At 36.8% G+C, this 26,080-nt stretch overlaps 1 protein-coding gene across 3 annotated transcripts in view; it reads left to right on the top strand.

The window, feature by feature from the left end:
• Positions 1-26,080, top strand: part of XPOT (exportin, tRNA) — a 29,171-nt gene that overhangs the window by 208 nt on the left and 2,883 nt on the right. The window contains exons 2-23 of one of the 3 annotated variants that reach the window (XM_010561713.1): positions 3,438-3,571; positions 5,373-5,455; positions 6,580-6,636; positions 8,203-8,272; positions 9,480-9,698; positions 10,269-10,453; positions 10,816-10,984; positions 12,304-12,540; positions 12,872-12,910; positions 15,907-15,969; positions 16,756-16,818; positions 16,959-17,083; positions 17,963-18,107; positions 18,264-18,383; positions 18,553-18,647; positions 19,449-19,518; positions 19,944-20,182; positions 20,698-20,983; positions 22,867-23,056; positions 24,316-24,432; positions 24,517-24,632; positions 25,134-25,181. In XM_010561713.1, coding sequence (XP_010560015.1) covers positions 3,512-3,571; positions 5,373-5,455; positions 6,580-6,636; positions 8,203-8,272; positions 9,480-9,698; positions 10,269-10,453; positions 10,816-10,984; positions 12,304-12,540; positions 12,872-12,910; positions 15,907-15,969; positions 16,756-16,818; positions 16,959-17,083; positions 17,963-18,107; positions 18,264-18,383; positions 18,553-18,647; positions 19,449-19,518; positions 19,944-20,182; positions 20,698-20,983; positions 22,867-23,056; positions 24,316-24,432; positions 24,517-24,632; positions 25,134-25,181 — 2,796 coding nt within the window. In that variant the 5' untranslated portion in view covers positions 3,438-3,511. Of the gene's footprint in view, positions 1-3,437; positions 3,572-5,372; positions 5,456-6,579; positions 6,637-8,202; positions 8,273-9,479; positions 9,699-10,268; positions 10,454-10,815; positions 10,985-12,303; positions 12,541-12,871; positions 12,911-15,906; positions 15,970-16,755; positions 16,819-16,958; positions 17,084-17,962; positions 18,108-18,263; positions 18,384-18,552; positions 18,648-19,448; positions 19,519-19,943; positions 20,183-20,697; positions 20,984-22,866; positions 23,057-24,315; positions 24,433-24,516; positions 24,633-25,133; positions 25,182-26,080 lie in introns of those variants that run through there. The other 2 variants (XM_010561714.1, XM_010561715.1) reach the window with 2 other exon arrangements.

The following is a 26,080-nucleotide window of genomic DNA, read 5'->3' on the forward strand; positions in this document are numbered from 1 at the left end:
CCCGGCCGGTTCCAGGCAGCCCGGCGCCGCCTCCTCCGCAGCTGTGAGGCTGTGGAGAACGGGGGGGGGGGGAGGGCCCCGGGCCCCCCCGCCCACCCGGCCGCGCTGCTGGGGGAGCAGGGGGGTGCCGCAGTCGGTCGGTCCCTCCGTGAGCCGGCTGGGGTGGGGGGGGGGGGGGGTCGTGGGGCCGCCGAAAACATCGGGATTCTTCTCTTGCACGCTGTAGCTTTGCGGTGGGGTTCTGTTCGCGTGCTGCGGGAGCTGCCTCGGTCGCCGTCCTGCGTTATGGCTCCGGTGGGGGAAGGAAGTGACCGTGAGCTCTTGCACTGCAACGCGAGGGGAGGGACCTCCCCTGCACCTCCATATTCCGCTGCTCTCGGCGTGTCCCAGTGCGGCGGTTCCCCGCCGGGGGAGGAGTGCTTTGTCACTCTGCAGCGGCCACGGGAAGGGGCCGAAGGGGTTAAGCTGCAGCCCCGGTGTCTTCGCCGCTGGGTGCGAACGCCAGATCCCCCTTCTCGGCTGAGCTGCTGAGCTAGGCAGTGTTGTCGGCTCTGCAGCGAGGGCAGGCTGGGCTCTTGACCAAGTCGGGGCGGGGGGGGGGGGGGGCAAGAAGGCCTTGCTCCTCTCGGGGAGTTCCTGGCCAGTAAGGATGTGCCTGAGATGAAGACCTAACGTGTCACTTCCAGAGAGAAAAACTTTCTAGTCCAGTTGAAAAGTTCTCGAAGTAGCTACAACTACACAGCTGTTCGTTTTAACCACGTTAGGTCAGTGTAAAGGCTCTATAGCCTAAGAGGCTGTAAATATGCTCAAGACTTGCAGCAAGCAAAACAGAGCTCAAAAAAGAATGTGAAAGGTGATCTTTTACTGTCTTTGTTTTATTAGAGAGAAGATTTGAGGGAATTAAAATGAAGCCTGTCACTGGCACCCTGTGTGCTATCACAATCTTGTAAATAGCAAAACCGAATGCTGCAAACAAAGTATTCTTTAATTGTTCCCGTGGTTAGCATCTGTAGTTAAAATGCTCTGAATGTTTTTATTGTTAGGACATATCTGGACACAAGTTACACACCTTTGACCATGTTAGTGTTGTTAAACTGGACAATCTTCCCCACTCAAAGTGTAACTACGTTTTTTTCCCGCTTTCCTGTAAGAAAGCAGTCTCTGCTATCGAATGCATTTGTAAGTATTTAATATGTGAAAGGGAATAAACTATCCTGATGAGATACGTATACCTGTATGACTTCACTGTTAAGGAACTGCATCTTCCTAATTATAGTAAGATCACTTTGCCACCCAACATAGCGACTGCTTAACAAAAAAAGCATCTCTAAGTAAATAAGACAGTAATTTCTACACAGCTGCATATTAACTATTGATGTTATTGATTATTTTTTATAAATCTTGCTTCAGTGACATACTTGACATTATAGCTGGGTATATCTTGCAATGGATTTTGCAAACTGTAAGTAGTATTAAAATTGCAGTTCTGATTTTGCTTTTGAAGTGTAACTGGCTGGTAAAATAGATTTGTGGTGGAAAAGCTACCTGCTCAACTAAAACCATATAGCATGAGAAGCTATTTTGTTAGCTTTCTCAAAAGGCTCATTCAAATAGTCTATCTCAATTATTTGTCTTCTAGAGTTGGCTAGTCAAGCTGAAACTCTTAGAAAAGCATATAGGGTAAAAGATGGAATTTTAAATATACTTATGTAGCATATACAAAATTAGTAGAACTGGTTGGTATTGCTGTTAGCTAAACAAGTGAAAAGAATATGTGTTTGAGTGAGGTTATTTTTAATAGCAAAACTTGTCACACAGGTGTACAAGATTACTACCTTTTGGGCAGATAATGTAGTGATATCAGCAGGAAAATATGCCAAAAATATGCTGCTGTATATGAAATAGTTTTACTTGTATAACTCTGGACCAGACCCTAATCGAAAGATGCTGTAAAAAAAAAAAAAAAAAGTAACTTTTTCAGCAGCATTTTACTTTTATTTTAATCTGGCTGTTTTGGATATTGATTATGGGGAAAACAAGCTGGGGGCCGGGGGTGCAGAGGGAGAAGACTCAGCAGAGCAACTTTAATCCCTAAAGATTTTGACCCTGAGCAGGATTGCTCTGTGTCGCAAGGCAGTGTGTGAAGCTTGTTTTGCCACGAGTCATCGCTTTGTTCCAGATTTTCTGGTTTCTATACAGCTGCAACCTGCAATTTTTTTTTGGTACGAACTCAATTTTACTTATTAAATTGCTTTTCATGATGCATTTTATTATAGTGTATTCTGTAGTGAGTTTTATAGAAATACCTGTCTTACCATGTTAAATTTTGAGCGCTCCTTTTCAGGCATGCTTGCTGTCAATTGTCACTGTGCCACCTTTCTTCCAGTGGGGGAGGGTGAACAGTAGAGCGTGCACAAGACACGCAATACTAAGAAATCAGAAGTTCTACCTATAGGCGTGTAGGCAGCTTCAAACCACAGCTCCTTTGTATTTCATCTCTTCCTCTTGTCTATCTTCCCTTCCCCTACCTCCTACATACTTACGTAACAAGGCCTTATTTCAGGCCTAATTAACTGGGGGGGGGGGGGGGGGGGGGGGGGGTCTTTGAAGGATAGATGGATTTTGTCCCCTCTTGCTGTTTAACAGCATCCTAGTATTTGACAAAGATTTTTATTTTTTTTAATTCCCTGTGTTTTACCAGAGCATTGCAGAACAGCCTGTACAGACGCATCATCTTTAGAACATTTGTCTAGCTTGCTTGTTAATTTTACACTAAATTTTCTAAATAAAAATCATTGCTGGTAAATCAGCACCCATTAGTAGGAACAGAAAACTTTGTTAACAACTCAGTATGATGTATTTTGTGGTTAATTTCTAAGACATTTCTCTTGTGTGCGCTTGCTTTAGAAGAAAGACCTTCTAATGGCTTTGCCTCCCTAGGGGAAATACTTCATAAATGAGTTTATGAAGCATCTTAACAATATTAGAGATGACTAGAGATTTTTTTTTGCAGTTACAAAGTTTGTGGTGGGGAAAAAAATACAGCTGTCCAGCATTTAAGTAGCAGATTTATGCTTATCTCATATCTTGCTGAAACCTTCTCTGCATGCTTGAAATTTGAGTTCAAGCCTTTCAGTTGAATAGTTCATGTCATACCATTTCTCTGTTAATTAAGATTATATTAGCTCTTTTCAAGATAACTGAAATATACGGACACTTCAAGTTCTCCTTATTCAGCAAGAAGTTTAGTACTATTAAAAGTTGATTAAAGGACTTAGGATTCCGATATCCGTACCAGAAGTACACACATTCATGTTTTGGTGGAGTACATACTATGTGTTTGAGGTTTGTGGGCAAAATTCTGTGGTTGTTGCTGTCCTGCTTTTAATTTTTGTTGTTCTGCTGAGCAAATAAAGTTTCTCTTTCTCTACTTGCAGATGATCGTAGTTTCCTCCTTAGAAGAAGTGGGCAAACCAGTTAGGAGTAGGAAACAAAGAGTATAGCAGTAGAGATGGATGAACAAGCCCTTTTAGGGCTAAACCCAAATGCTGATGCGGACTTCAGACAAAGAGTATGTAATTAACTTGCTTATCTCTCTAATAATTGGGGGTGCAAAAGTCTTGTATTTTCTTGGGTGGGGAATTGGGGGCTTGCCCCTTTTTTTTTTTTGTTAACCAATACATAGGGTTCATGGTGACAAGTACAAAACAAAGTTATGTCGCAAGCATGTAAGCGGAAGGTCGTGTCACCAACTCTGTGAAATTACAATTAACATGCATAGAATTTATTTTTCTGGGCTCTGACTTTTTCGGTCCTTTCAAATCTTTGTACTTGTTGCTTAGCTCCATACATAGGTTCACATAGAATGAAAAGCAGAATGAGTTGCTTGCAATTGCCCTTTTAATTCTTAGACGTGTTGTTTTATTGGAATGGATTACCTACCTTTAGTGTCTTTTTAATGAAATGTGTGTTTTTAACTCCAGTGAAGTTTGTATTAGCATAGAGTAGGTTAAGAAAGTAGTCATGGTAAGTGGGTAACAGTTACTTCAGAAAAGAGGGGTGCTCCTGTGAAAAGGCATTACAATTTATCTAACTATTTAATGAGTAAATATTTATGCTTACTGATTCATTTTCAAGTTGATTCAACTGTCTACAAGATAACCTCCAGTGAAATCTTTCAGAAATGAAGATGTTAATACCTTGGTTTTGTGTTCAAATTCTGGAATGCATAAGCAAGTTAAAAATGCAGCCTGGTACTGCTAAGCAGCCTGTTAAATATGTTGGTTCTGGGTATTTGTCCTTTTTGAAAGGATGGATATAGCTAATCTTTAGTGTTCTGTTAATAGAATATCACTGTAAAATTTGAAGCTTATAGATTTATTGACCTTTTAACTGTGCAGTCTGCCTAATTTTGAAATATTTATAGTAAAAGGTGATTTACCTTTTCACTAATCGTGTAAGATGTAACATATAAAAGGAAGTATGAAACCATTTCTAGTAAAACTGTTCAGTATAAGAAAATTGTCTACAGGAAGGGAATTCTTGGTTTAAGAACTTATTTTAACTCACTGAATAATTACTTTGGGAAATTACTTAGGTGAATGGAAACAATTATGAACTAATGCAAAAAACCAAAACCACCCAACAGCCAAAAAACTCCCTTGAAATACAAGCATTCGTAGAATTGAAATAATGTTGTTAATCTAATCTCTGTTTCAAAAGCTACTTTACTGTTTTGTATAACAGGCCACACTAAATCTTAAAGCACTTAGCTTTTGACAACAGTTAACTTAATCTACGTAGAAGTTCTGATAAGCAACTTGGTTATTTAGAGTTTGGTAGAAGTTTTTTCCAGTCTCTGTGGTGGCTTCATAAACTGACAGTTGTGATCAGTGTTTGAATGTTTCTTGAGCTTGAGGTGTTGAATACAGCCAAAGTGGTGCAACAAAAATACTGAGTTGTTTTCAATTAAAAATCTAAATTATTTTCTCTTTAGAATTTGTGGAAGGAATTTTAACTTGGATGTGAACTTCCACCTAAATGGGAAGGTCCTAAGCAACTTTCTTTAGTCAACCCTGTCTCCAGAGGTCCCTTCTAACCTCAACATTTCTGATTCTATGACTTTTATATTCAAGTAACAAAAATCTTTTTATTGAATGTAAAGTGGAAATGTGTACCTATGATATTAGCATTTGAAGAAACACTCTTGTGTTATGGTAATTAGGGAGTCATAAATACTTGGATGTATCCAAATACCGTTTGGTTTTTTGAAGGAGAGCTGTTTAAATATGAGTCTTAAGTGTGAATGAGATGTCTTGCTGTGTGGTTTGTTTATTCCTTTTTTAAAATGAAACTTACTTGGATATTTGCAGGCACTAGCCTACTTTGAGCAGCTGAAGATATCTCAGGATGCTTGGCAAGTCTGCGCAGAAGCATTAGCTCAGAGTATATACAGGTAATGTAGATAAGAATCATTGCTTATTTTCATATGTTTGAGTCTGGTTTTAGCTCTACAGCATAACAGGCAAATTAAATTGCTGAAAGTTGATATGGTCTTCATACTGTTTTTAGAATCATAGTTAATCTGTGGCTTCTGTATAATGCCTTTCAAGGAAGACTGATGTATAAATAAAATTCCATATTAATTTAGTAGCCTAAAGACTGCTGCTTTATGAACTCCAGGGAAAAAGAATGAGTTCTAGTGCTATCTTTTGGGGAGGAGCGCTGAATATTTTCCATTGTGAGACTACAGGCTTTATATGCAGTAATCTCAGTAGTAGTTTCTTGTCCCATTCTATGGAGTAGGCCATCCCATTTTTCAAGACGCAAAGAGTATGTAGTCAGCACTATTTTTGCACAAAGTTGTGTATTTAGATCTCAAATACTGGGTTGTTGCTATATCACAGAATAATTCTGGTTAGAAGGAAACTGAGGGATGTATGCCTCCTGAATAACAGCAGTGACTTATAGTGAATGCTTTTTTGTAAATGATTTATCAAAACTTCTGACTCCAAAGGAGTATGCAGTAATTAACAAAACCACACAAGATTGAAAACAGCGTTTTATAATCTTTATCAAAATACATTATGATTGTTACAATTTTTAGATAAGATTAAGAAATCATGTAGATTATATAGCATGTGAAATGTCCCTTCCTAATCTATACCTCAGTTTGTGTTTAGCTTGCTCTTTAAGACACAGTGTACAACTTGCACTTAGTGTGCTAATGGAAGCCAGACGTATTACTGAAGCCTGACAGATTTTTATGAAGGCAAGATACAATAGGTATTGTAGTTTTGTATGTTCAATACTGAAATCAAAGCATAACAAATTGGTGGCTGTAGAAAAAAGGATTGTGATATCAAACATAAGTATTAGTTTAACAGTTGCTCATTTTTACCAAATGAACTGCTTGAGTATTTGTCATTTTTGCTTTGAAGTAATAGCTGTAGCATTTTTCTCTGGTGCACAGTAATTCTTGATTTACCAAAGGGATGACCTGGTTGTAATACTTGAGGAATCTTTTCCTCCCAGAGAAGTGTACCATATTGCCACTAGTAATTTTCTTTTCTTTTTTAGTGATGATCACATCAAGTTCTTTTGCTTTCAAGTTCTGGAACATCAAATTAAGTTCAAGTGAGTAATCTTTCTTAACACCAGCCATGTACATCCATTTAATTTTCCCTTTTTATTCTGCTTGCAAGGAAACTTAAAATGGTATCTGTCATCTTGGTGTGGTTGATGAGGTGGCTTTAATCTGGTCCAGAGGACTTTCTTACATTTCTTCACCTTTTCCTGGGAGAGGAGTAGTTGGGTTTTGAACAGCAGTTGAGTTTTGAGCAGTGTGCTCTACTAGCTAGTTTTAACACCTGTGTATGGCCTAACACAGACCCGATTACCACTGATTGCTCGAAACTTACTTAGCCATTCCTTTCTGGAGATTCAAGCCTTATTCTGTACTCTCACTGGTTTTTGCAGAAAAGAGTCCTGCAAGCAGCAGCCTTGCTCAGTACAGAGCCCTGGCCTTCAGACAAAGCCCTATTCATTCAATAACCATGGCAGAGATGTTAAGAGAAAGTAGTCTTTTCACTGAGTGGTGTTCTGATAGAATCATAATTTTAGGAGAAAATACTTTGAAATAATGTAAGTTTCATTGCATGGAACTATGTTCTGTTCACACTTTGGGCTCCTTTGGTCTGGACTTGAACATCATGGCAGAGGTGTCTGCCTCTTGGAATATCATTGTGACTGGTTGCAATACACTGAACATGTGGGTTAAGCTTTAGATAGGAATAAGATGTATTTTGCAACTGATTTGCACAATTATGTATCACAGCAAAAATGAAAGACTTAACTTTCTGTGATTTTATTCACCTGATTTTACCTCATTGTCCATCTTCCTCTGCTTGTTCCACTCCTGTTGCCTGTTTACTGCAGTATGTTTTCTCTTGGTTTCCTGCTTCTTATTTTCTTTGAGCGTTTTCAGTGGGGTTGCTTTTTCTTCTCCTTAATGAGTAGTTACTTGTTACAGGAACACTGGAGCTGCATTCAGCAGTCATTCCTGTTAAGGACTGTACCAAACCTATAGCTAGTTCTATTGCAAGGAGAGTGTTCTGAGCTTAGCTGGTCCTGGGAAGGAGCATCTTGTGTGGGTAGTATTTGAGGTGGGCTGGGTATAATGTCAAATTTTGCCAAGACTATATGTATGACATAAAGCAGAATTGCTTGTTTGCTTTTTTAGTTTTGATATGTCTGATAATTAATGTACTGTAGGTCAGATCAGTGAAGGACTTCCTTGTGCTCGCTGTTGGCAGTCTTCAGTGTGTAGTAAACAAGTTTGAGCATATACAGATGTCTCTTCCTTCTCCCAGTGGTTTATGGTCAAATGTGTATTTTTGAGGGTCGTAAGTCCTGTCCCTGATAGAGCAGCCTTCCTGCAAAATTTCAAGCTCCTACTCCAATATAGGAGCCAGTAGTGCCTCAAAATGTAATCCATTAATATAGGCAAAATGTTTTTCCTTATTTTTATGTCTTTGATTAAAAATTTTAATACACAATTAGCTGTGTAAATTCGTTTTCTGGGAACCTTTCATTTATATTAATGTGCAGTATTATGTGCAATATGAAAAGAGTTTTTGCCTTACTGAATGTTGCACTTGTCATGAAGCAGTTGTATTTTGATCTCATTATGCTTTGTTTCAGATACTCTGAACTTACTGAAGTCCAGCAGCAGCTAATTAGGGAAACACTCGTAACATGGCTGCAAGCACAGGTAAGTATGTCCCTTCACAGTGGTCTTGCATAGTAGGCTTATTAGTGGGCTAACATAATGCCTTGAGCGTGGGCTAAATGTTTAATCTGTCATTTGAGTTCAAAGATGGCTTTCTGAAGATACATGGTATCTGATGGTTAAAAGCTTTTAACATGCTAATCTTGATTAGAAATTCTTGAAATCAGATGTTGTAAAGAAGTCTGTGCTTGAACATATTACTAAATATAAAACTCTTATTTCAGATAATGATTGTGGTTTAATCAGTTGTGTGTAAAATACGGAGTATTAAAAGTTTCCCTTTAGAGAGATATAATCCAGATTCCTGATGTTCCTGAGTGTCTGGAGGAGGAACAGTAATGCTGTTTTTAAGACCCTCCTGGCCTAACTCCTGTCTACTTAGAATGCTAGCAGATGTTTATGAATGAACAGCAACACTCCTCTGTTAATACTATGGCAGAGTATTGGCTACTCTTTCTTGTGGAATTAGTTACTGTAGCTGAACATGTAGTATCAGTTGACCCAAGAATTTGCAATCAGCAGAACCATCAAGTGGGCTGATACAAGTCTTGGCCTATACCTGCCATTATCTAGTTATCATTGCAGTTCTGCACTGAAAATTAACATAGCTGCTTTGTTTGTAGAAAACTTAACAGTAGGAAATGGAATATGATGCAACTTGAAAAAGAACAGATCATTGTGAAATGGATTAAATTGCTTTTAATTTCTCTTTGTGACAAGCTGTCCCATTTAGAAGTTTATAGAAAAGTGGAAGGAGAGAGAGAGATTGGTAGTGACAGATTCTTCCCCCCCCCCGATGAGCTTAGACTTAGAAACTTCCTTTAGTATTCTTAAAGCTAACACCTAATGTAGGCACAAACTAGCTACAAGAGGACTGCAACTTGTTTTCTGGAAGTTGTTTACTCCTTTCACCAAACTGCCAAATTAGCTTTTAGTCTTTGAATAGTACACTTAATGTCTTAGCACTGAATGAAAGGCTTAGGACTGTATCACCCAAAAAGAATGTTTCCCCTGTTTCATTACAATTTAGCTAAATTTTCTTCAAAATCCTTGGAAAGCTTAAGGCTTTTGATTGATCTCAGCCAGGAAGAGAGGTAGTACATTAATTGCTATGCAGAGATCAACAAGCATATATGATTCTTCTCTAATTTGGTAAGAATGTACAAATAAAATATCTTGTTTCTACCAGATGCTGAATCCCCAGCCTGAGAAGACTTTTATTCGCAACAAAGCAGCGCAAGTCTTTGCATTGCTTTTTGTTACTGAATATCTCACAAAATGGCCCAAGTTTTTTTTTGATATTCTATCAGTAGTTGACCTTAATCCACGAGGTGTGGATATGTACCTCAGAATCCTGATGGCTGTTGATGCTGAGCTGGTAGACCGGGATGTTGTTCATACATCAGAGGCAAGTTATTTTGCATTAACATTTGTTTTAAATTTCAAAAAAGTTCTCTTACTTTAATTGGAGCAGAAGACTAGTAGAGATGATGTTGTTTTCCTATGGCAACCCTGCCTTAGAGACATTAGGTGGTTTAGATCCAAAAGCCATATGTTGTTTAATGCTTTTTATGATTTTATACTTTTCAGTTAATGTATTTTTTGCTTGAAGAGCTAGCAAACAAAAACTAATGGTCTGAGTTAGCCAATTTAATGTTAGACTGACTCATTTTAAAATGTTAGCTTCTTCTAGTGCCTGTTTTAAGGAATCCTAACATCAAAAACCCATGTAATGATCTAGAGGACTTTTCCCCTTTGTCTGCCTTTCTTCAGGGTTTGGGCATTGTGGTAGAAAGAGCGAAAACTAGGGTATTTTGGTTTTATTTCTTGCAAGAAAAAAAATGTGCTCTCTTTGAGGTTCTGATTTGAGTTATCTTGCTAGGACAAGTGGTGTCTAGTAGTGGATACAGAAATGCTCCTAATTTTACAAGATGCTAATCTATGACAAGACTGATTTATTCTTTTTCTGTATTGATAGGAGGCTCGTAGGAACACCTTATTAAAAGATACTATGAGGGAACAGTGCATTCCAAGTTTGGTGGAATCATGGTACCAAATCTTACAAAACTATCAATATAATAACTCAGAGTTGACATGCCAGTGCCTTGAAGTCGTTGGAGCTTATGTATCCTGGATAGATTTGAGCCTGATAGCCAATGAAAGGTAATGGGTTTTTGATGGAATATGTTTGCAAAAATAAGCTTGGTAGCATGCTGACTGTATTTCTATGAAACAGAATTGAAACTCATCTTTGAAAAAGAACTTTATAGATAATTATTTGGAGGTTTTGGGTTTTTAGTAGAGTGATGGGCTTTGCAAGCCAAGCCGATATAATGGTCAAAACAGACACTACGTAGTTTGCTGGGTTCTCCTTAAAATGTATAAAATGCTGGGTTTAGTCAGTATAATAGAGTTTAAAACTGTCTTATAAAACGAAAACATTGTAAACATGCACACAAATAATATAAAGCTTCTATATGATGCTACTGTGTACATATAAAAACAAACTTTTTTTTCCTCTAAAGGTTTATAAATATGCTGCTAGGTCACATGTCTGTGGAAGTTCTCCGGGAAGAAGCTTGTGATTGTTTGTTTGAAATTGTAAATAAGGGAATGGACCCAATTGATAAAACAAAATTGGTTGAATCTTTATGTCAAGTATTGCAGTCTGCTGGCCTCTTCAGCATTGATCAGGTTTGTGTATTGATTTTTACAACAGGAATGAGTTATAGGTTTCCAACAGTTCTTAAATAAGCAAATAAACAGAAAACTATAAAACTAAGTCCACAGATTAGGGGGAATTAGTTGTGCTTCTGCATCAAAGCTAAACACTCCTCATGGTTTTGTCATACTTAAAAGGACAGTTTGTTATTAATATTCCTTGTTCATTTAAAACACTGCATTTTGTTTGTCCTCAGCGTGAGTTTTTTGTTTTAGAAGCAAGGTACTATGTAACTCCTCTGTTCCTCTACTAAAGCTTGTTGTGCTTACTGTAATGCTGCTTCTGTGTTTTGTTGCCTTGTTGAATCTTCTGTTCTGAATGATTCCATAATAGATATTGTAGCCAAGGTAGAGTTTTTTTTAGGGTGAGACTTTAGATCAGCTATGCATGCTTAGGTAGGGGAAAGAGCTTTCTTCAGGGCATGTATGCTCTTCTGCATGTCTGCACCATCAGACATGAGGCTTGAAATTCTTATCGATAAGATGGAAAAATATACCTACTAACAAAACACGCATTCCCTGGCAGTTGCAGTGTTTAAGGAACAGCTGTTTGCTATCTGCCATGGAGAAAGGAACCAGTCCTTATGAAGCTGTAGTCCTTAGATTGCAAGGCAGTTATCTCTTAATTTTGAAGCCTTTTTCTGCATTTTAGTAAGAATACAAATTTGACAACGTGCATTCGTCAGTTCAGGAGGTGTTCCTCAAAATCTTACCTGAGGCTTTCTGAGGAAGACTTGTTATTCTTCTGCTTATATACAGTTATGGCAGGGAGCAAAGTATCTGTCTGGGGTGACTGAGGGGTATTTCTCAATTCTAATCAATGTGTTTCTGCAAAAGCAAGCCATAAATATTTAATATTAACTCACTCTTACAGGCAGTACTGAAAGTTACTCGGTATCAGTATTTCTGAAGTGAGCTACAGCTGTTAATTCTTTGAAGTTTTCCCATAAAAAGATTTTCCTCTTATACAGCCTAAAATTTATGGTAGGTATGTGCTGCTGCTTTTATTTTGAACCTGCTTCTTGCTATAAAGTAAAAAGAGAAACAAACTAATCTGAAGAAATGAAGCAAGCTACCGTTCTATAATGGAGGACAGCCAAATCTGGCATTGCTTTAGTTTTTCTCTCTCCATTCCCTGGGGAAAACAAACCAGGCACTTGAACTTTCCATTTAGGAGATAAATGTTGGTTTTACTACTTCTACGTACTAGACATGGGTAGTAGAATCTATAAGCTCATGCCATTTAAACATGAGCTCTGCTAGTATTTTTAATCGGATGTCTTGTCTTGCAGGAAGATGATGTGGATTTTCTGGCCAGATTTTCTAAGCTGGTCAATGGGATGGGGCAAGCATTAATAGCTAGTTGGACTAAATTGATAAAAAATGGGGATATGAAGAGTGCTCAAGATGCTCTGCAAGCTATTGAAGCAAAAGTGGCCCTAATGTTGCAACTGTTAATTCACGAAGATGACGACATCTCATCTAATATCATTGGCTTTTGTTACGACTACCTTCACATCTTGAAACAAGTAAATATGTCTGGCTTCAATTTAACATCACTTTTTGACATATGATTTAGTTTTGATTTTTTTTTTTTGGTGGGAATATATGAATCTCATACTATGTGCAAGCTGACTTGCAAAATAGGTTTTTTGAATTATTAGCATTCAGTATCTTTAATGGCTGTGTTCATGCTATTTCTATACTGTTGTTTGGAAACCTGAAGGAATTGAGTTAAATCTTGTGTTAAGTAGAAAGAAGGCTTGCAGATTGTATGGCTGTTAAAAGCAAACCTGTCTTTTCCTGTTAGTAATACAGGAGTTACTATACAAAAAATAACACTTGAAATTTATTTTACAGCTTAATGCTCTTTCAGACCAACAAAAAGCTAATGTAGAGGTAAGTATTTTCTTTTTACTAGAGATTCTTTTTTTCAGGAACGCATTGGGTCAGAATCTTTGATTTTGCTGAAACAAATCATGTTCTATTTATATGTCTTCAAATGTGCATGTGACTAATTAAATGGGAAGATTTAAAAGTTAAGACAGTATGTTCCATCTTCTACTACGTAACTACAGCTGTTTCTTTAAATAGTAAACCTATATTGAATTGTGTATGAAGATGAAAGCTATTTTAGAGCTGGTCTTCCCAAGCAACCCTTAAGCACATGTTGGTAAGCTCCTGTACAGTCTGTACTGTTGATAGAATGTTCTTAAATCAAGACAGAAGAGGGGTTTTTTTCCCTGAAGCTCTGTATTTTTATTAAAACCTGCTCTGGTTCCAAAGGCTGGGAAGCAGTATAGGAAGGGTTATCATAAAATTCAACCCTTGATATTATCATTAGGTAAATTATGAAAGAAGCTGCAATTAAAATATAACAGTTGTACTTATAATGACCAGTTATGTGTTAAGCATTTACATTAAGCTTAAGTTTATATGCTTGAGTTTATATGCTTGAGTTTATACATAAGCTTAAGTTTATATATCAAACATTAAGTTTAATAAATAAGGTTTATGTCCAGTTTTGCAGGTAGTAAACTGTTTGTCTTTTCCAGCACAGTCCTTTTTTTAATTTCTTTTCCCTATGACCCTTCTGCACCAATGTGGATGTACTAATTTAGATGTTGAACTGGTTAGATTGGTGCGGGTATTTTGTAAGTCTGTACAGGTGACAGCTGTGATTCCTTTTCCTTTACAAATAAAACTGAATTCTGTACCTGTTCTAACATGAAAAGTTGAATTTGGATAACTGGTCTAGATTATCTTGATCTGGTTTTGTCTAATGTCTGTTTAAATTGGATTAGGTAACACAATAAGAGAAGTTTGATAACATCTCTGAATCTTTTTATTTTTGTAACTATGTCTCTGTTATAACTGGATCAAACAAAATTACTACTGCAGTGCACTTAAGACATTTAAAATCTGAATGTTACTGTCCTGGAATCTGTTGTTTTGTTAAACTTGCTTTCATACTGAAGAACTTCATGTTATAATTATTTCTTGATTTTACTGAGCACTTCTTGAGGATTTGTGTTAAACTGAGAAGCGATCATACTGATCATCTAACTCATAAGAAAGTACTTGGAAATAGTCTAAATCTTATTGTTGTCTGTCTTAAGCTTTAAATTGTGTGCTTAGCAGCATTCCTTTAAAGTTTTGCACCTAAGAAGTCCTCACCTTCAACTTGTTCATTATTTGAACAGGAAAAAAGGTGGTCTTATTTATTGTGCTTTTGAAGTCCCTAAGTTTTTTATTTCTTTTTTTTCTCATCAGTAGGATCACATTTTTAATTCTTAAAATGACAGGTGTTTCTAAGCATTTCTGGCTACAAGCATATCACAGTAATGTTTTGCAATTATTTTAATTCTTTAATACTGCTTCTTATGGAGAAGCAGAGACTTCTCACAGATGATGCTGACACTTGGTGTTAATAGAAAGCTTGATGACATTCTTGCTATTTGATCGTGTTCTTCCTCAAAGTATTACAAGTGTATTTCTGCAAGATCATCAGGAATTTAGCTTCAATTTAATTCATTGGTCCATTTCGGTGTTAAAGAACTTCAAGTTTTGCACTTAGAATGAAAAATGTAGTTGTGATTGATTTGTCAAAAGTTTTAAGTTGTTTTTTTTTTAATTTACCTTGTTGCCTTGTTTATTATTTGTCTGGAATTTATGGCTGGCTGCATTCAGAACCTCCAGTACTGGAAGAGAATCGCAAAATGATAATTAAGTTTTTGCTGATATGATCAGCATTTTCATTTGCTATAGTTATAATAAAAGCTGTTGGCTACTGAATTTAACCAATATGAAAAAAAAGACAGAAGTTTGTTTTCTCACCTTGTAGTAGGTATAGGGATGAGGTGCTCTGTAATGCTAATCAAATACCTGTTATAATTCTACAGTCTTCTCCAGTGTTCAGTGAACCCATTTCTTGTAATAGGCATATGGAAAATGGTCTGCCTCTCATTCAGTTTTAATTATTCAGAATAGCTTTCTGTCCATGTGGAATATTTTAGATTTAATAAACATTTCTGTAGCTTCCCTAGAAAAAACTTAAAATGAAAATTAAAATAGAATAGATTTTTAAACACTTGTTTTAGCTGTGTGTGTCAGTCCAATTTCTATCCATCCTGGAATGCATGAATGGAATTGAGTACTACATGTATTTTAAACATTAAAGCAGAGTTCTAAAAACTTGAACTGGTAAATGCTTAGTAAGATCAAAGTTATACATTTAGAGTTTGAGACTTCAGTAGAGGTGAGATCAAGTCTTTATTGCTGTTTTAGGACTTCCCAACAGTCCCTACTAAGGTGAAATTGCATGTCAGTGCTTTAACTGATCTAACAACTTGCTGCTGCTGAAAAGGGAAGGTTTTGCTTTGCTTACTATTGTTTGCTGCTCCTTACTCTTGGATTCTTTGCTGGACCAATTCAGCTTCTTAACCTGTCCCCCAAAAAAACCTTTCCAGGATGTTGAGCTAATAGAAAAGTTAATGTTGTGGCAAAGCTAACCTGCCCCTTTAAAAGAGGACCTTTGACAACCTGTTTAGCTTCCTCTGCTGAGTTCAGTCATCTTAATTGTTGTTTCCAGTGTGAACTGAACAGCATAGATTACAAGCAGGAAACAAAGCCAGATAATACTATCAGAGACCGAGAGCTCCAAGTCATCTATGCTGGGTATCTGGAATGGCATCTGTGTGTTGTTTGGATATAATCCATTTGTTTTAGTTTGGACTGTTACTTCTGCTAAACCTCTGAAAATAATAATTCAAATGGGATTTAAGGTATTTGTAAACATGTAACACTTGCTTTAATGTTTCCTTTACTCTAGGACTTTAACTGTTGCTTGTTATCACTTGCCTGCTTCTGTGCTCACAGTTCTGTTTTTATCTTAGGCAATCATGTTGGCTGTTATGAAGAAGTTGACATATGATGAAGAATATAATTTTGAAAATGAGGTATTGTGTTATATGAATAAACAGACAAATGCAAATTAAATTACATGTAGTAAAACTTGCTCACGCTTTTAAAATCTGTATTTTTCATAGACTAAGGATTGGAAGATAGGAAGCAAAGGTCTGTAGGCTGAATTTTTTTCCTATGTGGAAAGCTTTCTTTAAGCTCTAGGCATGTCTGCATAGGACAAAACACAGTAAAGGGATATTCAAGCCAGTTCAGTTAACAGAATATTTCTGGCTGCATTTGTGCAGAACTATTCCTAGGCAAATACAGCTGTGCTGTTAGCTAAACATAGCTGTTGAGCTGGCTTGTTCAGTGTGAGTTGGTGTGTTTCCGCACATCACTTCTGTGTCTTGCAAAAAGATCAGAGAATCATTGTGTAATGAAACTCTTTAAGAGATGCTGCTTGACCTACTTCAGGTGGTCAAATCTCTGCAAAAATAATCTAAAGGAGGAGGAAGGTTCTTTGACTTCACTTTCTCCCATGCTTACATCTCTGTCAGCCAGCAATAATGATTGAATATGTTAGACTTACTTTTGCTCCAGGCTGTTTGGCAAGCTATAGTCTTAAAAAGGTTAACTTAAACTGTATGCAGTCATCATAAATGTTTCTGTCAGTTTAATTTTGAAACTCAGCTAGAAGCTGAGAATGAACATCTTTGAGGAGTGAGTCAATTTTCAAGAATTGGGTCAATAAGGCTTTGCCAAGAGCATTTTCTTTCTTGTACTTTTGGCTAGTTTTCAGTTTGGAAAGCCTTTTTAATATGTTTCTGGACTGAATGCAGTGGATCTCAACATATTACAACCAGCCAAAAAAGGAGCCTGCTGTTATGTTGCAAGAGCATAGGGTGAGCATTATTGAATTCTCTGACTGTGGTATACTGTTCTTGTATGTAAATATTTTGTTTTAGGTGTAATTGTCTAAAATGGTTGTGGATTAATTTAAACATGAAAATATGGACTTCACTGACATGTGAATGTTCCGTAGGGTGAAGATGAAGCAATGTTTGTGGAGTACAGAAAACAGTTGAAACTGTTGCTGGACAGACTTGCTCAGGTCTCACCAGAGTTACTGTTGGCATCTGTCCGCAGAGTTTTTAACACTACACTTCAGTAAGTTGGGTTTTTTAACGTGTTTACACAATGCCTTTAGCTTTTTTGCTTTTGTAACTGTCAGAGTTTGTAATGAATGCAAGTGTGATGTAGCAAGGCAAAGCCAATTAATAGAATGAGCTTGTTACAACATCATGATAAATATGGCTTTGTATAATCCTTTATTCAGCTGCTCAGAAACAAAAAGCTTTCTTTTTCTAACCTTAAATGGCAGCTAATTTTTTTTCCTAGGCGTGTTTCTTGATCTTCAACATTTTCCTACACAGCAACAGCCAATTTGGACAGGTGTTCAATTTATACCTCAAGGAAATACTTATGAGATGTGGCAAACAATTTTATGTATTACTGCTATCAGAAAACCAAGGTTGGATAGGGAAAAGAAACAGAATTGAAGTATTTTTTACAAAAAGAGCAGAACCAATCCTGGAAACTATGTATGTATATAAAGAAATGTTACTACTAGTTGCCTGACTAGGAGGATAGTTGTGCGTATACAAATGGGAATCCAGTATTGTTGGTGGCTTCATTGTACCTTACTCTTTAGTGAGCCCTCTTAAGTGAAGCTGAATGGCTTGTCCACATGTCATAGTAGGTGGTTTTGTACAAAATAAGCACTTCAAGAAATCTGTAGCTTTCAAGTTGAAACTGGTAAAAGAAAATTGGTGGCACTGTGGTGGAGAGGTGCTGTGCTTGTGGATAAAGTCTTCCAGAAGCATCCTGAAATACTGCCTAGGTCTTACACTGTTTTTCTTACTTTAAGTCAGCTCTTTTTATGCTGTCTATCTGAAGAAAGCTCGAAAGAAAATGCTAACATGGTAGAAACTGTGATTATTTCATAAGCTACTACAGACTAACATGATCTTCATACTCTTTCTCTAGGAATTGGCAGACTACGCGATTTATGGAAGTCGAAGTAGCAATAAGGCTGCTGTATATGTTGGCTGAGGCTCTTCCTGTATCTCACGGTGCTCACTTCTCTGGTGATGTTACAAAAGCTACGGCTTTACAAGACATGATGAGAACGGTAAGCATGTGTGTTGTGGGAGCTATTTAAAAATGCTAATAAAGACTGGAACATTCCAGCTCAAATGGCTCATCTTACTTACCAGCATATCACTTACATTGTAGTTTGGTGTTATAAATGGCTAAAGTACTAACTTGCTAATGCTTTTATTTGTAGCTGGTGACTTCTGGTGTTAGTGCCTATCAACATACATCAGTTACCCTGGAATTCTTTGAAACAGTGGTTAGATACGAAAAATTCTTTGCTGTTGAACCTCAGCACATTCCAACTGTTCTAGTAAGTTTCATCTCATTTACATTTTTGGCTAGATAAGTTCTTTAGACTTAGGAAATTTTCTTATTTTCTGAAGGTCTCTAAAGAAGCTGGGTTTCTTAAATTGTTGGATGATTAGCTTTCCCCCCCCTTGTTTAGGGAGTCTAAGACTGAGATACTTTCTTGATTGCAGATGGCATTTTTAGATCACCGTGGTCTTCGCCATACAAGTCCCAAAGTACGAAGTCGAACAGCTTACCTCTTTTCCAGATTTGTCAAGTCTCTTAAGTGAGTAAAGCTGTTACAAATGTATCCCAACGGCACTGAATTTACCATATATAGCCCTTCAGTACATCACAGTTGTCATTGAAACAGGCTGGCCTTCAAATGGACTGCAATGAAGTAATATATCGAAACAGTGCTCTAGCAGGGTAGTCCTGTTGTGTAATACTAAGGTAGCAGTGGAAAAAATTTTCACAGAACAAAGAACTGGAATACATATGCTTAGCTTACTTTGATTAGATGTTAAAACTGATCAACAATGTAGATGCCTGTCCTGCTTTTCCTCATTGAGCAGAGCTGAGAGTGAGTGGATCTGGAGACTCCCAAGAGTAACTCTTCACTGTCCCTGACCAAATTCTGAATATTTACAGAATTTATACTGGTGAAGTTTACTCAGTGTATTAGAGCTCTTCAAACAGTCCTGTCCTGTTGGTCTTATTTCACAGGCATATATTTAATGTAGAGGCAGGAGAAGCTCCAAGATGGTTCAGATTTCAGAAGGATCCTATTTTTCAGCTGTTAATGAAAATATTTCACTCTGATCAGTGAAGCTATTTAAGCACGTTTAAAAAAAAGAGGGAAAGAAAGAAATGTTTATTTCCCACTATGTCATGTGTCTATTTGGCCTGCCACAAGCACTGTATCCATAAGCCAGATTTTTCTACAGCAGTGCTTTGCTATTTAAAGGGGAGTTCTGTATTGAGAAGGTAGTTTAGTGTCTAGCTTTACAGCTTAAATAAAATACCAGGAAACCTGTACAGATGCACACGCTTCTAAGTAGTGTTATGTACTTGTGTTTTATTTCAGTAAGCAAATGAATCCCTTTATTGAAGATGTTCTGAATAGAATACAAGACCTGCTGGAACTTTCTCCCCCTGTGAGTATTTACAGCAGGTTTTTGTAATAAATAAGGCTTGCACTTATTGGTGTGCCTGTGTACTTACTGAATTGTAAGCTTAGCACACAAACATTTAAACACAAATAATTGCCCTGCTCTTTTGGTGTGAGATCACTCGCATGCTTACATTTGTACCTAATTTTAATAATCTTGCTTATGTGTGTTTCTGGGAGTATAGGCTAGAGATGGGTATATATAGAAGGCTATCTATCTGAATCGTATAAAAATAGTTGTTCCTTCAACTATGTTTTTACCTGTACTTGAAACTTCTACTTAAGTAGGAAGAGAATAAAACTATTGTAAATATACTATAGAGATTACTTAGCTTGCTTAAAGAAAGAGTAGTATCTTTAAACTTTGATAAAGGACATTTAGTGAATTATGCCTGTTATCTTCCCTTTTAGGAAAATGGTTACCAGGCTCTGTTAAGCAGTGATGATCAACTTTTCATTTATGAAACAGCTGGAGTATTAATAGTTAACAGCGAATACTCTGCAGAAAGAAAACAGGTTCTAATGAGGAATTTGTTGACTCCACTGATGGAGAAGTTCAAAGTATTGTTAGAAAAACTGATGATGGCACAAGATGAGGACAGACAGATGGCACTGGCTGACTGCCTCAATCATGCTGTTGGGTTTGCTAGGTAGGTACAGCACAGTGACTCTGTGTGTGTTTCTGGTTTGAATAAAAGGGAAATATAAAGCATTTATTGGGAGGAGGGGCTGAGTTTCTACCTGTGCTTTATTGACCTAAAAAATCATCAGTGCTTGTAGAATTTCTTACGGTAGCCCAGAAAATGAGTTAAGTCCCCTTAGAAAAGGCTGCTATGGGTGTAGATATGGAGAACATTGAGCAAGTTTATAGTGAACCAGCATCTATTCCCTTCCTCAAAGAATTGTATGGAGCTATTCTAATCATATGTTGTTTGTAAATTGTTAGAATTTAATTCTCCGAAGCCTGCCAAAGTGTAGCTACTTCATATCAAATAATTCAGTTCATTACTTCCAGTTTCTGGCTCCCATTTCATGAAAAGTAATATTCTAATTTAGTGCCTGGGTTTTAAAGCATATGTTATTCTCCATGTTATTGCTTCTTTATTGTATTGGAACATATATTGGAACACGAGCTTATATACAACTTGCTGTATTGCTTTTGCAGCCGAACCAGCAAGGCTTTCAGCAATAAGCAAACTGTAAAACAATGTGGCTGCTCAGAGGTTTATCTGGACTGCTTACAGACGTTTTTGCCAGCTCTCAGCTGTCCATTACAAAAGGAAGTTCTGAGAAGTGGTGTCCGCACTTTCCTTCACCGCATGATTATTTGCCTAGAGGAAGAAGTTCTTCCGTTCATTCCTTCTGCCTCTGAACACATGCTTAAAGATTGTGAAGCAAAAGATCTTCAAGAATTCATTCCTCTTATAAACCAAATAACAGCTAAGTTTAAGGTATGATACTGCATAAGCTTTTCAGGTCAAAGTGTTGCTGCTATCTCATCTTTGCTGGTTCCAGAAAAATAGCTATGTGTCAGAACCTTATCTCACAATTGATAAATAAGTGTATTTCTAAGGCTGCTACTGGGAAACACAGTCTTCACCCACAGTCTTACACTGCTGGACTCGCAGTGATTAAATGAGTGTTTTTCTTTGGTTAGTCTCAGAATTTTATGTTGTTTCTAAATTTCTGGGTTTAATATTTTAAAATAAAATACTACTTGCAGCACAAAATTCTTTTTTTTTTTTATTGATGCAATTAACTTCATGCCCTGCACTGAAGTGTTAAGCTAATGTTACAAACTATGCAAGCTCTGAAGTGAATTTTCTCATTTCTTACAATGAGATTTCCAGGAGATACAGAAATATCAGATGTGCTTATAGGGAGGAATACTGATTTACAAAATCTCGATGTGGTGGTGTTGCACAAAAATGTATGCTGAGGCTTCATGCATTGTTATTCAAAATAGGTTGACAAATACGGAGGTTTTGAAATGGAGGTATGAGATATGTATTAAGCAGGAATAGGACTGTCAAGTGATTATCTAGCAAAAGTTCTTGAAGTGTAGCCTTTGAGAGCTTCCTAGTTTTAAACAGTTCAAATGCAAAGTCAATGAAATACATGAAATTACTAACCTGTTACTTGTGGTTCATTCCCTGGAGCTGCCACAAGAATATTGCACTGTTGTGAATGGGATGGGAAATTCTTTGCTGTATTGAGAAGGTTAAGAAGCCCTTTAAATAGGTTTAAATAAGTCTTTTGGCAGAATGCAAAATTAAAATTACTAAAAGTAAAGAGAAGTGCATTTTGTGAGCAGTAGAACTAGAACCATAATATACCTGTGTGAATCTAGCATGTGGACCTCTGTTTGCAGTATCCCATCTGCAGAGCAGAGAGAGAATTTTGAAAAATCAAGTAGTTTGGGGATTAGGGAGAAAGACTCTTATTACTCTAGTCCTTTTCGCAATTTATGCTAAAAGCAATTCAAGATAACAGTAGATAATTAAAAATAGTCTGTGTAAGGTGAGGAAGGTTTAAAAAAAAAAAGTCACAGGAGCAAGACTGGACAAATACCATGTTAAGGTGTAATGTTTAATGTTGTATGATACTGTACCATTCTTATTACAATATGCTAAAATAAAGATCCTAGCTTCAATAGTCTCACCTTGAATACTTTCAAGATGCAGTGAAGAGAAGATTAAAGATAAAACCTTGCTTAAGCATTAAGAAATGAACATCTGAGTTGTCTCTTTATGGAACTCTAGTGTGTGGCTAGCACACAACTTCAGTTTTTCAATTCATAAGTGTTCAACTATTTTAGTGCCCTAATATATATTTCTCACTGCAAGTAGGACATAAATGACAGATTTATTCTGTAATGCCAGTAGTATTTCAGCTCAGGAAAACTTTTCTTTAAGCAGTTTTTAAAGACGAGTGCTACAAAAGTGGCCTGATGCCAGTTTTAACATCTTAGAGATGCATTTTCTGTAACTACAGTGACTTTACAGTAGCACCTCTTGATATTTCAGGGAATTTGAGATAGTGTCTGTCTGAACAGAAGCATGAGAAATCCTGAAAAACTTCTGTTCCTACTCGGGATGAGACTAGATAGGACTAGATGGTTTTGTGCAAAAGACTTGAAGTAGTGTAAGTCAAGATGCAGTAATGTTCATGGTGACTCTGATGTGACTCACTTTGTTATAAGTAGTTGGTACATGAAAATACTAACTTTAAAGGTGAATCAAAGCTGAGAATTGTAAAAAGCCCTTAAGTTTTAATTTCGACATGTTCAATTTGTGTAACTGTTTGAGTTGATACCCTCTTCCAATTTCCACAGACACAGGTTTCACCTTTTCTGCAACAGATGTTTATGCCGCTACTTCATGCTATTTTTGAGGTGTTGCTCCTTCCAGCAGAAGAAAATGACCAGTCTGCTGCTTTAGAAAAACAAATGTTACGGAGGAGTTACTTTGCTTTTCTGCAGACAGTAACTGGCAGTGGAATGAGTGAAGTCATAGCTAATCAAGGTAAGTAGTTCAGTTTCTCAAGGGATAGTACTGTGGTTATTCTCATCTAAGCTTTGTCTATGAAAATCATTAGCCTAGTTCCTGTCAAGTACTATTAACTATGTTAAGGTAGAATGGACTAATGTAAATACAGTATTCAACTGACATGTTGCACAAGAAGTTGCGTTTGTGAAATCCAGCTATAATAGGCACGTTCTTCCTATTGATCTTTTCAGCTTATATGTGATCACTGTGTCTATAAGGACAAGAATAGTGTATAATACATCTTCATTGCATCATAGTATTTGATTGGTGAATCGGAGCTCATACAATATGTAACAATGTGTAGCAATGTTTGTGCTGTTGGGCGAGACCACTCACAGCTGCTAGTATTCATTGTGATATTCATCTTCTGAAGGACACATCTGTAACTTCTGTAATTTTTTATTACTATCACCTGATCTTGGTATCTATGGTAGAAGGCATCATGTGACTTACATATGTAGTTACCAGGTTTCCCTTTGTGGCCAAATGCAGATTAGTGCTTTTCATAGCAGGAATTTGAAGTCGAATGTCCAGTTGCTTCGTTCTTCAAGTAATTCTCTTTGTTTGTATTCCATTAAAATGGCTAGGGACTTGAGAAGCTTTAAACTGGCTCATCTGGTAGGTGGAGCTCAGAATTCCTTCCCTCAATCCTAAAATAATGGTAATACGTGTAGGAAAGGAAAGGGTGGCATTAAGTAGTAGCGAGAGCTTTCTTGAAAGAGGCACTTGATAGTTGTGATAGGCCAAGAAATTTTTAAAGGAATCAAACAGAAGTAAGCATAAATGCAGCACAGAAATTTTCAAGTGCGAGAAAAATACCTTTCCATATATTGGAAGATAAGCGAACTACTTTAGTGCTGCTGAGTTCTAATTAACTCTACCATGTTTGGGTAGAGAGGAGAAAACTTGTATTTGTAAGCAGGTCAAAGTACCCCTCTCACCTTTGTGTGTATTAAAGGCCAAAAGAGCAATTAAAATCTCCAAACTTAAACAAAAAAAAAACCAAACAAAAAAACCAAACCAAACAAAAAAAAAAAAACCCAATTATAACCTAAATAAGAGTTGTCTTGCATCGTAGGGGAAACTTTCAAAAAATATTTGAGACTTGTGCAAAAAAGAGCTGTTTTGAAGTTGAAGCATGTCTTCCAGGTCAGTATTTATATAAAGTAGTGTAAGAGTACAGAAACATTTTATGCTGTAAATTGAAATGATAAGCTTGTTCTAATGTGTTTAAGGTGCAGAGAATGTGGAGCGTGTGTTGTTCACTGTCATTCAGGGAGCAGTGGATTACCCAGATCCTATTGCACAGAAGACTTGTTTTATTATTCTTTCTAAGTTGGTGGAGCTTTGGGGTAAGCTATCTTTCCATAATTCCTTTGTAGCTGCTACTAACCATAAAGCAATAATAGAATATGGAATGTTATTTTTCTTTTCAGGAGGTAAAGATGGACCAGTAGGTTTTGCAGACTTTGTCTACAAGCACATTGTTCCTGCATGTTTCTTAGCACCTTTGAAGCAAACATTTGACTTGGCAGATGCCCAGACAGTACTGGTGTGTATTATAGATGGGGTTTTTTTTCTTTAGTTGTTGTGGGGCAGATTCAAATTAAGAAACCTACAATGACTGTGGTCTCAAAGATTGTTGTCTCACAAATAAAATCCCTTATGTTTTTTATTGAGGTACCTGGATGATTAATTATTGAATATTGTGGTACTGTATTCTGTAGTTCACCTATGCTCAAAATCAAGCTAGAGAATTGCAGATCTGAGTATTTAACGTGGACCTATATTACTTATTAACTAATGTTCAGTGAAAGTGAACACACACAGGTGGCTGTTCTTTAGTTCATTTTGGGTTCAGCTGTGACAAATTTTTCTGGTTAGAGTGGAACAAAAATTGGAAGGTTGAGGCTCAGTTAGCATTGTATGAAGGGAAGATGAGGGAATAATGGCATGAACTATGCCATTGTTTTAGGCCTCATTAGGTTCTTTGGTTTTAAATACTTAACCAATAGACTAATCGAACAGTCTAATGTTATGTATTACATTGCAGGCTTTATCAGAATGTGCAGTGACGTTAAAAACAATTCATCTCAAAAGGGTAAGCTTCATAATACTTTGCAGGGAATAATTCTTGCAGGTTTCTTTCTAGTGCTTTTATCAATTTCTAAAAATTAGATACTAGGGTGAATTACTACTCTACTCTTACATAAAATGATAGGATGACCATAATGCTGTGTAGGAATACAGGATGCAGTTGTTTTACCTCTCGATAAATTACTGCAAAATATTAACTCTTCATTAAGGAGAAAAATCTGCTCACTTGGTTGTTACTGTGTTTAATTGATCAATTGGCATTCTTTCACTTTTCAGTGTAGTACTTAAACTGACATAAAAGAGCAATTAGAGATGTACTATAGAGTACCTCTGTGAAAACTAAAGTGTCTTTCGAAGTGTAGCAGACTAGATTGAAAAACATTCATGAAAAAAATGAATTTTGCATTGTCTAATGACTAAAACACTATAGCATATTTCCATTTGTAATGGGAAATGAAACAGTTTCTATGTTCATGTTACTGTTTCTTGCTACACCCTTTAATTTGCATGCTAGCTTTTTCTGTCAGATGCAAGTAAAAGTCATAACTACACAAATTGTAAGAAGTTACAAACTGACAGAGAAGAGGTTGTGTTTTAATTGATGAGACCTGCTGAGTTTGTTCCTTTTTCCCCAAAAGCAATGAAGAGGTAAATTTGTAGGAAATCAAGCTTTGGTAAATAACTTCCTATTACAAATGCTGTTTCTTTTACCACTTCTGATACAAATGTAGGAAAATGATCTGAAATCTTTTCCCCTCATGTGAGCTGTATACCATGTTCTAGTTCTAGGGTAACTTCTGTGTAAATTAATAAAGTTGATTCACTTTCCCTGGTTAGATGTATTGGGTTATGTTTGTGTACTGCCAAGGTACAGTAATCCCTCTTGTGATGAGAGGTACCTGA

This window comes from Haliaeetus leucocephalus, unplaced genomic scaffold (genome assembly GCF_000737465.1).
Source record: "Haliaeetus leucocephalus isolate CR32 unplaced genomic scaffold, Haliaeetus_leucocephalus-4.0 Scaffold151, whole genome shotgun sequence".
Lineage (NCBI taxonomy): Eukaryota > Metazoa > Chordata > Aves > Accipitriformes > Accipitridae > Haliaeetus > Haliaeetus leucocephalus.